Here is a 14,095-nt window from a genome sequence, read left to right on the forward strand (position 1 = left end):
ACTGTATTTACATGTAGAGAAAACTAGCCCTGACCCCTGTACACAAGAATTAAACAAACTGGCTTTTTTTAAATAAAAAATGAAGGAAATTAATAAAGAGTCATCTAAGGAACATTTCTGTGAACTTATTTTGAAAACTGGCCAGCAGTTCCTGTCAGATGGGGTTTGCAAAGTTTTCAATATAGTGTAAGAGTGAAAACTACCACCCCCCCTCAAAAAATAAAATAAATAAGCATAACAACACCTTTAGAGAATATGGCATTTTATATACATTGAAGTAGTCTTCCAAAAATACAGTGTTTGGCAAGACTACACACTTATTGAAGATTCACATGGCTTAATATAGAGATTCTCAATATTTCTAATTGTCTTCACACTCGGGTCTCTCTGTCCCAAACAATGTTCAGCTGTAATGCTATTTATCGTAGTAGTGGTTGAAGTGGAGTCTAATGTTCAGCTGTAATGCTATCTGTCGTAGTAGTGGTTGAAGTGGAGTCTAATGTTCAGCTGTAATGCTATCTGTCGTAGTAGTGGTTGAAGTGGAGTTTAATGTTCAGCTGTAATGCTATTTATCGTAGTAGTGGTTGAAGTGGAGTCTAATGTTCAGCTGTAATGCTATCTATCGTAGTAGTGGTTGAAGTGGAGTCTAATGTTCAGCTGTAATGCTATCTGTCATTGTAGTGGTTGAAGTGGAGTCTAATGTTCAGCTGTAATGCTATCTGTCGTAGTAGTGGTTGAAGTGGAGTTTAATGTTCAGCTGTAATGCTATCTATCGTAGTAGTGGTTGAAGTGGAGTCTTAATGTTCAGCTGTAATGCTATCTGTCGTAGTAGTGGTTGAAGTGGAGTCTGATGTTCAGCTGTAATGCTATCTGTCGTAGTAGTGTTTGAAGTGGAGTCTGATGTTCAGCTGTAATGCTATCTGTCGTAGTAGTGTTTGAAGAGGAGTCTAATGTTCAGCTGTAATGCTATCTGTCGTAGTAGTGGTTGTAGTGGTGTCTAATGTTCAGCTGTAATGCTATCTGTCGTAGTAGTGTTTGAAGTGGAGTCTGATGTTCAGCTGTAATGCTATCTGTCGTAGTAGTGGTTGAAGTGGAGTTTAATGTTCAGCTGTAATGCTATCTGTCATAGTAGTGGTTGAAGTGGAGTCTGATGTTCAGCTGTAATGCTATCTGTCGTAGTAGGGGTTGAAGTGGAGTCTGATGTTCAGCTGTAATGCTATCTGTCGTTGTAGTGGTTGAAGAGGAGTCTGATGTTCAGCTGTAATGCTATTTGTTGTAGTAGTGGTTGAAGTGGAGTCTGATGTTCAGCTGTAATGCTATCTGTCGTTGTAGTGGTTGAAGTGGAGTCTGATGTTCAGCTGTAATGCTATCTGTCGTTGTAGTGGTTGAAGAGGAGTCTGATGTTCAGCTGTAATGCTATTTGTTGTAGTAGTGGTTGAAGTGGAGTCTAATGTCCAGCTGTAATGCTATCTGTCGTAGTAGTGGTTGAAGTGGAGTCTAATGTCCAGCTGTAATGCTATCTGTCGTAGTAGTGGTTGAAGTGGAGTCTAATGTCCAGCTGTAATGCTATCTGTCGTAGTAGTGGTTGAAGTGGAGTCTAATGTTCAGCTGTAATGCTATCTGTCGTAGTAGTGGTTGAAGTGGAGTCTAATGTTCAGCTGTAATGCTATCTGTCGTAGTAGTGGTTGAAGTGGAGTCTAATGTTCAGCTGTAATGCTATCTGTCGTAGTAGTGGTTGAAGTGGAGTCTAATGTTCAGCTGTAATGCTATTTGTCGTAGTAGTGGTTGAAGTGGAGTCTAATGTCCAGCTGTAATGCTATCTGTCGTAGTAGTGGTTGAAGTGGAGTCTAATGTTCAGCTGTAATGCTATCTGTCGTAGTAGTGGTTGAAGTGGAGTCTAATGTCCAGCTGTAATGCTATCTGTCGTAGTAGTGGTTGAAGTTGAGTCTTAGCAAGAGATCGTGAAGATGGGGCTCGTATCCACGGTCCGCTAGCTTGCTCACAACTGAAGCAAACAAGTACATGTATAATAGAATCACAGTTAAGTAGAGCTGCATTATCTTCAATAGTTCTACTCACCATAATGCAATATCTTGTGTCCTCCCATGGGCATTGTAGATCTAAGGAATGAATATGGTAGGTATGCTTTCATACAATAATGGTAATACTAAAAGGAATGCTAAACATCAGACAAACATTAAACAAGAGCTGTCACAGAGACAGCGCGCTCGACTATTCCGCCGCTTTTCAGAGTAAGGATTGAAAAGTTTTGGCCAAACATGCATGGATCACTGTTAGATTAGATTTCAATGCAATTCATGATGTGCTGAGATAGTAACATAAATGTGGTTACATGGAAAATTTCAACCAGATTTTTTAAGTCTAATAATAAAGGGCAATTATTTGCAAAATACAGTTATATATCTTGGTTATTCAATTACGTTGAGTTGTTGAATACCATTCTATAAAGTCTCAATTCAATACATCGAGCAGTTACTTAGAAATTAACCTATGTGTGCTTACACGCAAAACCTTAACCAGAATTTCTATGTCGAATAATAAAGGGCAATTATTTGCATTAAATGAAACTAGAGTTATCTTTCATGGTTAATTAAGTAGGTTGGATGGTTGAGTACCATTGTATCGAGTCTCAATGCAATACATCAAGTAGTTGCTTTGATATTAAAATAATGTGTGCTTGCACACAAAACCTTAACCAGAATTTCGAAGTCGAATAATAAAGGGCAATTATTTGCATTAAATGCAAAGTAGATTATCTAACTTGGTTAATTAATTGGGTTGGATGGTTGAGTACCATTGTATCAAGTCTCAATGCAATACCACAAGTAGTTGCAGAGATATTAACCTATGTGTGCTTGCACGCAAAACCTTAACCAGAATTTCTAAGTCGAATAATAAAGGCCTATTATTTGCATTAAATGCAAAGTAGAGTTATCTAACTTGGTTAATTGAGTAGGTTGGATGGTTGAGTACCATTGTATCAAGTCTCAATGCAATACCTCAAGTAGTTGCAGAGATATTAACCTATGTGTGCTTGCACGCAAAACCTTTAACAGAATTTCTAAGTCAAATAATAAAGGCCTATTATTGGCATTAAATGCAATGTAGATTTATCAAACTTGATTAATTAAGTAGGTTGGATGGTTGAGTACCATTGTATAAAGTCTCAATGCAATACCTCAAGAAGTTGCTGAGATATTAACCTATGTGTGCTTGCACGCAAAACCTTAACCAAGGGGTGACGGCGACGCTTGGGTGAGTAGTATAGCTCTCCATATTCTTCGAATAGTCGAGCTAAAAAGAAATATACTTGGCTTACAAATAAACTTCAACTGATAACTGATTTCAAAGGTGTACACATTAACATTAATATACAATCAAATATTAGTCAATATGATCGCACCTTTAAACAGGAAGACAGAGCGTTCATGAAAGGAACGGTATGTGTGTTTGAGATGGGCGTAGTTCTGGTGGGTCTGCACCCCATCCCGCCCAGACTCCCAGCCGCCCATCACCAGCAGACGGTGGAACTTCAGGATGAGACAGAATGTGTCCTGGATTATCTTCATCAGCGATGCTGCATTCTTTGTCAACAGGCATCTGAAAATGATTTATATGTCAAGGCTCATAATATGTGTATTCTTAATACGCCAGAATTACTGTGCATGGAAACATTTCTGTCCAATTTAAATCATTTATACTGAAGATAAGCCATTTTAAATGTTCATGTTAGATAACATTTCAAAGAAATTTTAAGAAATTGAGTAGGAACCAATGCTTCAAAGTCTAAAAACATCTAAATTACATTTAATAAGGTGTACAACTTTCAAACTAAAACAATTTTACCTGAAGAGTGCGTTATTGAGGTAAGTGTTGTGAGCCTCGTGGAGGTCATCAAGACTGCGGATCTCAGAGGCGAGGGCCGTCTGAAACTCCTGCCATGTTACGTCCACTATCTGGTGAGATATGTACTCCTGAAAATATAACAGTCATGTTGTACACACAGTCAAAGCTTGTTTGTTTTTTGTTCATCTCTCTCAAAAAGAACCACCATAAAATACCTTATATTTTCCAAAAGGTTTGAAATGACAGGCAACCTACCTGCATGACTTTCACAAAGAGTTGCATCTCCTGTCTGAATAAGTGCAGTTCCCGGAACTCGTACAGCTGGTCCAGGCGGTGAATTAACGCTGGAAGATATAGGAATTTTGTAGACAGACCCTTAAGTGACATGACACATACTGGTACGGCATTATCAAGGTTAAAGCAGACTCCATCTTTGCTATTGTTGTGAATTCTACAGGAGCATGGTACATATCAACATAACTTTATGGTTTCTTTAGTTTAACCACCATTAATCTCATTTTTGAAATTACACATAAGACATGTTTATGCAAAGAAGTATGATACGATAAGAAGTATGATGAATAAAAGAAAATTCACCAAGGCACTTAGTTATTACTTGCCAAAAAAAGATGTTTACAAAAATGACAATTAAACTAAGTCTCCCTTCTATGGTTGCTTGATCTTGATATACTTAATCTTGCTACCTATATTGAAAATACTTTTCATTGAATCTCCAAAAGAATCATACTGCTAGATTAATGGAAACTTCAGGTAATTCTAAATGCATATAAGCATTAACAGTGAGTTCATTTATAAAATCTAGGGTCAGGCCTTATCTGTCAGCACGTACCATCTCTCTTGAGCCTGTGCCAGACGTCCTTAAGGATCCAGACAACACGTTTGAGTTGTAGCATGAAGGAAAACACCTGACTGTACTTGTGCAGGCTGTTCTTTGTAATCACTATGTTCATTGGCCATGCTACCTGTACAGGTGGTGTAATAGAGGGACTTTAATGTTAAAGGGCCAACTGACACACTCACAATACGGTGAAGCAAGAATTATTTTTAAATGAAATTAATTATACTGATTTCTTTACATTTTTTAATTTTCTGACAGTAAAGATTAAGTTCATTGTTTCATTTTATAAGGTACCATTTCTTGGCATCAGATATATTGCTCTATCAAGACCTTTAAATGATCATGAGCAAAGTTAAATAGACTCCTTCAATGTCAACATATAGACTTTTCAATGTCAACATATAGAGTCCTTCAATGTCAACATATAGTCCTTCAATGTCAACATGTAAAGTCTTTCATTGTCAACATATAGAGTCCTGCATTGTGAACATGTGGAGTCCTTCATTGTTAACATATGGAGTCCTTCATTGTCAACATATAGAGTCCTTCATTGTGAACATATAGAGTCCTTCATTGTTAACATATGGAGTCCTTCATTGTCAACATATAGAGTCCTTCATTGTGAACATATAGAGTCCTTCATTGTGAACATAGAGAGTCCTTCATTGTTAACATATAGAGTCCTTCATTGTCAACATGTAGAGTCCTTCATTGTTAACATATAGAGTCCTTCATTGTGAACATGTGGAGTCCTTCATTGTTAACATATGGAGTCCTTCATTGTCAACATATAGAGTCCTTCATTGTCAACATAAAAAGTCCTTCATTGTCATCATATAGAGTCCTGTATTGTGATCATAGAGAATCCTTCATTGTCAACATATAAAGTCCTTCATTGTCAACATAGAGAGTCCTTCATTGTGAACATATAGAGTCCTTCATTGTGATCATATAGAGTCCTTCATTGTGAACATATAGAGTCCTTCATTGTGATCATATAGAGTCCTTCATTGTCAACATATAGAGTCCTGCATTGTCAACATATAGAGTCCTTCATTTTCAACATATAGAGTCCTTCATTGTCATCATATAGAGTCCTGCATTGTGAACATAGAGAGTCCTTCAATGTCAACATATAGAGTCCTTCATTGTCAACATATAGAGTCCTTCATTGTTAACATATAGAGTCCTTCATTGTCAACATATGGAGTCCTTCATTGTCAACATATAGAGTCCTTCATTGTTAACATAAAGAGTCCTTCATTGTCAACATATAGAGTCCTTCATTGTCAACATGTAGAGTCCTTCATTGTTAACATATAGAGTCCTTCATTGTCATCATATAGAGTCCTTCATTGTTAACATATAGAGTCCTTCATTGTCAACATATAGAGTCCTTCATTGTCAACATATAGAGTCCTTCAATGTTAACATATAGAGTCCTTCATTGTCAACATATAGAGTCCTTCATTGTTAACATATAGAGTCCTTCATTGTCAACATATGGAGTCCTTCATTGTGAACATATAGAGTCCTTCATTGTGAACATAGAGAGTCCTTCATTGTCAACATATAGAGTCCTTCATTGTGAACATATAGAGTCCTTCATTGTGAACATAGAGAGTCCTTCAATGTCAACATATAGAGTCCTGCATTGTGAACATAGAGAGTCCTTCAATGTCAACATATAGAGTCCTTCATTGTCAACATGTAGAGTCCTTTATTGTCATCATATAGAGTCCTTCAATGTCAACATATAGAGTCCTTCATTGTCAACATATAGAGTCCTTCATTGTGAACATATAGAGTCCTTCATTGTCAACATATGGAGTCCTTCATTGTCATCATATAGAGTCCTGCATTGTGAACATAGAGAGTCCTTCAATGTCAACATATAGAGTCCTTCATTGTCAACATGTAGAGTCCTTCATTGTTAACATATAGTGTCCTTCATTGTCAACATATAGAGTCCTTCATTGTCAACATATAGAGTCCTTCATTGTTAACATATAGAGTCCTTCATTGTCAACATATAGAGTCCTTCATTGTCAACATGTAGAGTCCTTCATTGTTAACATATAGAGTCCTTCATTGTCATCATATAGAGTCCTTCATTGTTAACATATAGAGTCCTTCATTGTCAACATATAGAGTCCTTCATTGTCAACATATAGAGTCCTTCAATGTTTACATATAGAGTCCTTCATTGTCATCATATAGAGTCCTTCATTGTTAACATATAGAGTCCTTCATTGTCAACATATAGAGTCCTTCATTGTCAACATGTAGAGTCCTTCATTGTTAACATATAGAGTCCTTCATTGTGAAGATGTGGAGTCCTTCATTGTCATCATATCGAGTCCTTCATTGTTAACATGTGGAGTCCTGCATTGTCAACATGTGGAGTCATTCATTGTGAACATATAGAGTCCTTCATTGTCAACATATAGAGTCCTTCATTGTTAACATATAGAGTCCTTCATTGTCAACATATAGAGTCCTTCATTGTCAACATGTAGAGTCCTTCATTGTTAACATATAGAGTCCTTCATTGTGAAGATGTGGAGTCCTTCATTGTCATCATATCGAGTCCTTCATTGTTAACATGTGGAGTCCTGCATTGTCAACATGTGGAGTCATTCATTGTGAACATATAGAGTCCTTCATTGTCAACATATAGAGTCCTTCATTGTCAACATGTAGAGTCATTCATTGTTAACATAGAGTCCTTCATTGTTAACATGTGGAGTCCTGCATTGTCAACATGTGGAGTCCTTTATTGTGAACATGTGGAGTCCTTCATTGTCATCATATAGAGTCCTTCATTGTTAACATATAGAGTCCTGCATTGTCAACATATAGAGTCCTTCATTGTGAACATGTTGAGTCCTTCATTGCCATCATATCGAGTCCTTCATTGTTAACATATAGAGTCCTGCATTGTCAACATGTGGAGTCCTTCATTGTCATCATATAGAGTCCTTCATTGTTAACATATAGAGTCCTGCATTGTCAACATATAGAGTCCTTCATTGTGAACATGTTGAGTCCTTCATTGCCATCATATTGAGTCATTCATTGTTAACATATAGAGTCCTGCATTGTCAACATGTGGAGTCCTTCATTGTCAACATATAGAGTCCTTCATTGTGAACATGTTGAGTCCTTCATTGCCATCATATTGAGTCCTTCATTGTTAACATATAGAGTCCTGCATTGTCAACATGTGGAGTCCTTCATTGTCAACATATAGAGTCCTTCATTGTGAACATGTGGAGTCCTTCATTGTGAACATATAGAGTCCTTCATTGTGAACATATAGAGTCCTTCATTGTGAACATATAGTGTCCTTCATTGTTAATATATAGAGTCCTTCAGTGTGAACATGTGGAGTCCTTCATCGTAATCATAAAGAGTCCTTCATTGTTAACATATAGAGTCCTCCATTGTTAATATATAGTCCTTCATTGTTAACATATAGTCCTTCATTGTTAATATATAGAGTCCTTCATTGTGAACATATAGTCCTTCATTGTTAATATATAGAGTCCTTCATTGTGAACATGTGGAGTCCTTCATTGTCATCATATCGAGTCCTTCATTGTGAACATGTGGAGTCCTTCATTGTCATCATATAGAGTCCTTCATTGTCAACATATAGAGTCCTTCATTGTCAACAAATAGAGTCCTTCATTGTCAACATGTGGAGTCCTTCATTGTCAACAAATAGAGTCCTTCATTGTCAACAAATAGAGTCCTTCATTGTGATCATATAGAGTCCTTCATTGTGAACAAATAGAGTCCTTCATTGTGAACATATAGAGTCCTGCATTGTGAACATATAGAGTCCTTCATTGTTAATATATAGAGTCCTTCATTGTTAATATATAGAGTCCTTCATTGTCAACATATAGAGTCCTTCATTGTTAATATATAGAGTCCTTCATTGTTAATATATAGAGTCCTTCATTGTGAACATGTGGAGTCTTTCATCGTCATCATATAGAGTCCTGCATTGTGAACATGTGGAATCCTTCATTGTCATCATATAGAGTCCTTCATTGTGAACATTTAGAGTCCTTCATTGTCAACAAATAGAGTCCTTCATTGTGATCATATAGAGTCCTTCATTGTGAACAAATAGAATCCTTCATTGTCATCATATAGAGTCCTTCATTGTGAACATTTAGAGTCCTTCATTGTCAACAAATAGAGTCCTTCATTGTGATCATATAGAGTCCTTCATTGTGAACAAATAGAATCCTTCATTGTCATCATATAGAGTCCTTCATTGTGAACATTTAGAGTCCTTCATTGTCAACATATAGAGTCCTTCATTGTTAACATATGGAGTCCTTCATTGTGAACATATAGAGTCCTTCATTGTCAACATATAGAGTCCTTCATTGTCAACATATAGAGTCCTGCATTGTGAACATGTGGAATCCTTCATTGTCAACATATAGAGTCCTTCATTGTTAACATATGGAGTCCTTCATTGTGAACATATGGAGTCCTTCATTGTCAACATATAGAGTCCTTCATTGTCAACATATAGAGTCCTTCATTGTGAACATATAGAGTCCTTCATTGTTAACATATGGAGTCCTTCATTGTTAATATATAGAGTCCTTCATTGTGAACAGGTGGAGTCCTTCATCGTCATCATATAGAGTCCTTCATTGTGAACATGTGGAGTCCTTCATTTTTAACATATAGAGTCCTTCATTGTTAACATATAGAGTCCTTCATTGTTAATATATAGAGTCCTTCATTGTGAACATATAGAGTCCTTCAATGTCAACATATAGAGTCCTTCATTGTGAACATATAGAGTCCTTCATTGTGAACATATAGAGTCCTTCATTGTGAACATATAGAGTCCTTCATTGTGAACATATAGTGTCCTTCATTGTGAACATATCACCAACAATGTGATATATCTTCTTCCTCCACAACAGTCAAGGTCTGAATTAATAATATTAATAAAAACTCGTTTTTTTCAAAACATAAAGTTGTGAATTTTATTTCCACAATCTGGAAAAGAGCGTATGTTTTAGCCTTTGGACTGGGGCTGAATTTCTGCCCCAAATTGGTCAGAAAAACAAACTGTTACCTCGTAGTGAAGCTGTATGCAGTCGAACAGTTCAGGAGAAGTCTGTTCAAACACTCGGGGCACATACTTGTGCAGAAAACTCAGGTTATCTGCGTACTTGTCGTCGGCATTCACAGAGAGACGCACAGCCTTATTGAGACAGTTGTTCAGGAACATGGGGTTGATCAGATCTCTTGGGCGAGGGTTTGTTCCCAACTGTAATAGAGAATAATTATTCATGGTATTGTCTGATCACCAAAAACATCCATGAGTCATAGTTCCTTTGAAATTGGCAAAATTTATAGCAAAGTGCATTAGTAAGATTAGAGATCAAGTGTTCCTGTAGCCTATGCCAATTTCTTTTAGCTTCATTGTTACATAAACTGAAGGCTTACAGAATTAAGCTTCCGCAGAAACCAGTATTGACATTCATTTTGAAATAATAAGAAAGTACCACTCATGGGTATTGTGCCCTGAACCTCTTGGCCGAAAGTCGGACAAAACTACAACTGGACTATTCTTACCCTAATTTATTTCATTGAAACAGACAAAATAACTATCAAGTGAACATGTTAATATGCATCTCAGTAATGACTATCGATCACCTGTTCATAACATAACATGACAGTACCAATTCACTGGATCAAATACAGCTTACCTTCTCCATGAGAAGGTCACAAAGTATCTCAGAGAAATCTCCATCAGCCATACACAGGTAACGCCGCAGCGCCAGGAAGTGGTCTTCAATCCGTAGGTCTGCCAGGAAATACTCCACCAAGCTACGGTTAACCAGCAATACCCTGGGTAAAATATATTTTTGGCATTTACAATGCATGTGTTGACGATAAAACAAGATAAAGAGGACAATTGTTTTCAGTGCAAAATAGCAATATATTTCACCAAGTGAAGACTAAAGTAATATTTCACTAGTGGCTTTGCCATTGGTGAAGTATTTACTTTTGGTGTTCACAAGGTGATATATATATATTGCAATCTTACACTGAAACAAACAATTTTTCTTTTTTATTTCATACTTATAATTAAATGAAACCTAAATTTAATTGAAATTAAATCTGCAAAATGCGCAAAATTTTAACTAAATGACATCATGTCAGAAACAAAACTAAATTATATCACTGCATTTTCTTCCCAGCATCATATGTGTTTATGTTACATTTTTACAATGAAATTGGTACAATCTGAGAAAACAGTGAAATTATATGTTGATAATCCTTTTGTTTCAAACAAGATATAAACCACCGTTATAATTCCAATAAACAAAGGAAAGCATGAAATACAGGTAAATCATGTATTTTTACCTACACACTTCAATAATATAATTGAGAAAACCAAGGCAATCTTTGATTTTTATTTCACATAATGTTCCTATCTACTTACTGAGCCTCAAGTGCAGCTCTGACTGAGCTCTGCATGACAGCAGTTAGGGGCAGGTACTCATACCCCGTTGTGTCGCCATGGTTACCGGGGTAATTGCTGTATCTACCATACTGGACACCAGGAAGGCTGGACAGAAGGTCGGCCTTAATGGGCTTGTCTGCAACCGAAAATGTTATCATAGAAAAATTTGATCAGTAAAAAGTTTATTTATCAACTACAGTGAATAAATATGATGTCAAGAAAACTAATAGTTTGGAAAAGATGTTGTTTGTGAGACTAAATACATTTTTAACACAAAATTTAAACAAACAGGATTATATCATCATAAATGGAACATTCAAATTCAATAGCACAGGGCCCTAATATTGAGGTAGCTCTAACCAAGACAAGTAAAGTCGTCCTGGTAAGGCTCCACCTCGCTGGTCAGCCACTCAATCTCCTCCAAGGGCGGGACTATGCGTATATTACCACCTATAATAGGCATACAATATGTCAGTCGGGCTAGGAATGAACAATTCACATCATGTCAAACCAATATGTTGATTGCTTTAACCAAATTTTTAAATGACTCTTCTTACAAAATGATAATATTAGGCAATAATTTTATGTTTGTAAATCTTAAACATTTACATTCACAGCAAAAAATCCTAATGAACACTGATAAGAGTAGAATGTCAGTAAATCATTTAAAATGGCCAGTAGATTTAAACTGAAACATCCAGACTATAGTTTAAGATCACAACAACAAACTAACTTTCAGTAAATAACCAGTCTGCATGTACCTTCTTCATCCTCATTGTTCAAACTCCGTCCAAACTTGCCCTCGTACAGCAGTCTCTGCACAGTGGAGTCAGTAGCATGGCCAAAGACGTTCCTTTCCTTAAACATCTGTACACGCTTCTTCTCATGGTCAATATACTCTGACTCCTTCGTGGCCGACATTCTGTCACTCATCTTTATTGCCCGCCTCCTCTCTGTCTCGCCATCCTCTGACTGGGTGTTTGCTGTCTGGAGTTTGTTTATACGAATTTTCGGTTTTATACAGAAATCTGTGGACCATTCAGATTCTCTGGAAGCGGAAAACTGTGTAGATTTCTTTAATTTTGGCATTTTGAATTCATAGCTGTCACTGATCTGGGACACATGGCCAAACACATTCTGTTTCTTCACCTTCCACTCCATGGGTTTGGACTCAGTGCTGGAATGCATGACTCCCAGCTTCAGTTTGGGTGCAATGTCCGGCTCTGGTTCATCTGAGCGCTTGTTGGCATGTCTGTCCTCATAGGATCTTCAAATAAACATAAAATACATATAATTTTTCAGGAGTTTATATACTTGTTCATTAATCCACAAGGAGTAAACCTAAATGGAAAAAACAAGATTTACTCTCAAATTGATTAAACTAATATACATGTGCATGCAGTTGTATTTCATACTTCAGAAACCCTTTCATTTAGCTAATACTTTTTACAGTTAAGGAAATTATTTTCTTATAATGTCTACTTGCATACGAATTTGAAATAAATTGATGCAATTTCAAGGTAATTTTCCATTCCCTTGCTCCCCAATCTACCTGATATGAGGCCGGGCAGTGTCCTCCTGGGTCTGCAGTGAGATGTGCTGATTACCGACTGCCTTCACGCCTGGACGGGCCTCACTCTCAGCCTCCGACTCCCTGGATGCGTGTCGGTCCTCCACTGTACGGACAGATGCCTTCGATACCTCTGTAGATGTCTCTGTTGTAGCATGCATGTGTTGGAAAGTCTGAAATATATCAATTGCTATTTGTCACATCTATGCTTGATTAAATAGCTTTTTCATTTATTTGTTCAGCAATACCAGCTATGATGTGTCAATATGTTTCTATTTTTATGTCTACAATTTATTTTGAAATCTTTTAATGTTAAATGTTTCAAAACTTTTCATTTCGAAAAAAATGTGTTTAACCCTTCAATATTCAAATAAGTATTTGAAAATAATATTATATGTATAGAAAGTATTCAAAAGTACTTCCATCACACAGCTGAGAAAAATAAACACTCATTTGACAGACTGAAAGCGGCTATATCTAAACCTTTTGTATACCTGTATGACTGGCTCATGTAGCAACTCCACTCGCATGTGCACCTGAGTATGTTACCCTGTATGGCTTGTTTCTGTAGCACATCGTCTGGCTTTAAGCTGTATGCATACCTGTATAACTTTCTGCAGTGACATCTCTGGCTATAAGCCAATACCTGTATGGCTTGTTATTGTTGCAACTCTGTCTATAAGCTGTATGTGTACCTGTATGGCTGGTTTCTGCAGTGACTCATCTGGCTTTAAGCTGTATGTGTAACTGTATGGCTGGTTTCTGTAGTGACTCCTCTGGCAATAACCTGTATGTGTACCTGTATGGCTGGTTTCTGTACCAATTCCTCTGGCAATAAGCCCTATATGTACCTGTATGGCTGGTTTCTGTACCAACTCCTCTTGCAATAACCTGTATGTGTACCTGTATGGCTGGTTTCTGTACCAACTCCTCTGGCAATAACCTGTATGTGTACCTGTATGGCTGGTTTCTGCACCAACTCCTCTGGCAATAACCTGTATGTGTACCTGTATGGCTGGTTTCTGTACCAACTCCTCTGGCAATAACCTGTATGTGTACCTGTATGGCTGGTTTCTGTAGCCACACCTCTGGCAATAAGCCCTATGTGTACCTGTATGGCTGGTTTCTGTACCAACTCCTCTGGCAATAAGCCCTATGTGTACCTGAATGGCTGGTTTCTGTACCAACTCCTCTGGCAATAACCTGCATGTGTACCTGTATGGCTGGTTTCTGTACCAACTCCTCTGGCAATAATCTGTATGTGTATCTGTATGGCTGGTTTCTG

General features: G+C 37.1%; 1 protein-coding gene across 1 annotated transcript in view; it reads right to left on the reverse strand.

Moving 5' to 3' along the window:
* Positions 1-245: 245 nt before the first annotated feature.
* Positions 246-14,095, reverse strand: part of LOC128217905 (gamma-tubulin complex component 6-like) — a 31,804-nt gene continuing 17,954 nt past the window's right edge. Inside the window, exons 24-34 of the mRNA XM_052925362.1 lie at positions 12,793-12,983; positions 12,002-12,507; positions 11,601-11,690; positions 11,220-11,376; positions 10,480-10,621; positions 9,843-10,037; positions 4,718-4,850; positions 4,123-4,211; positions 3,868-3,995; positions 3,425-3,621; positions 246-2,005 (exon numbers count right to left, since the gene is read on the reverse strand). Of these exons, the coding sequence (XP_052781322.1) occupies positions 1,917-2,005; positions 3,425-3,621; positions 3,868-3,995; positions 4,123-4,211; positions 4,718-4,850; positions 9,843-10,037; positions 10,480-10,621; positions 11,220-11,376; positions 11,601-11,690; positions 12,002-12,507; positions 12,793-12,983 (1,917 nt within the window). The 3' untranslated portion in view covers positions 246-1,916. The remainder of the gene's footprint in view (positions 2,006-3,424; positions 3,622-3,867; positions 3,996-4,122; positions 4,212-4,717; positions 4,851-9,842; positions 10,038-10,479; positions 10,622-11,219; positions 11,377-11,600; positions 11,691-12,001; positions 12,508-12,792; positions 12,984-14,095) is intronic.

This window comes from Mya arenaria, chromosome 14 (assembly GCF_026914265.1).
Source record: "Mya arenaria isolate MELC-2E11 chromosome 14, ASM2691426v1".
Classification (NCBI taxonomy): Eukaryota; Metazoa; Mollusca; class Bivalvia; order Myida; family Myidae; genus Mya; species Mya arenaria.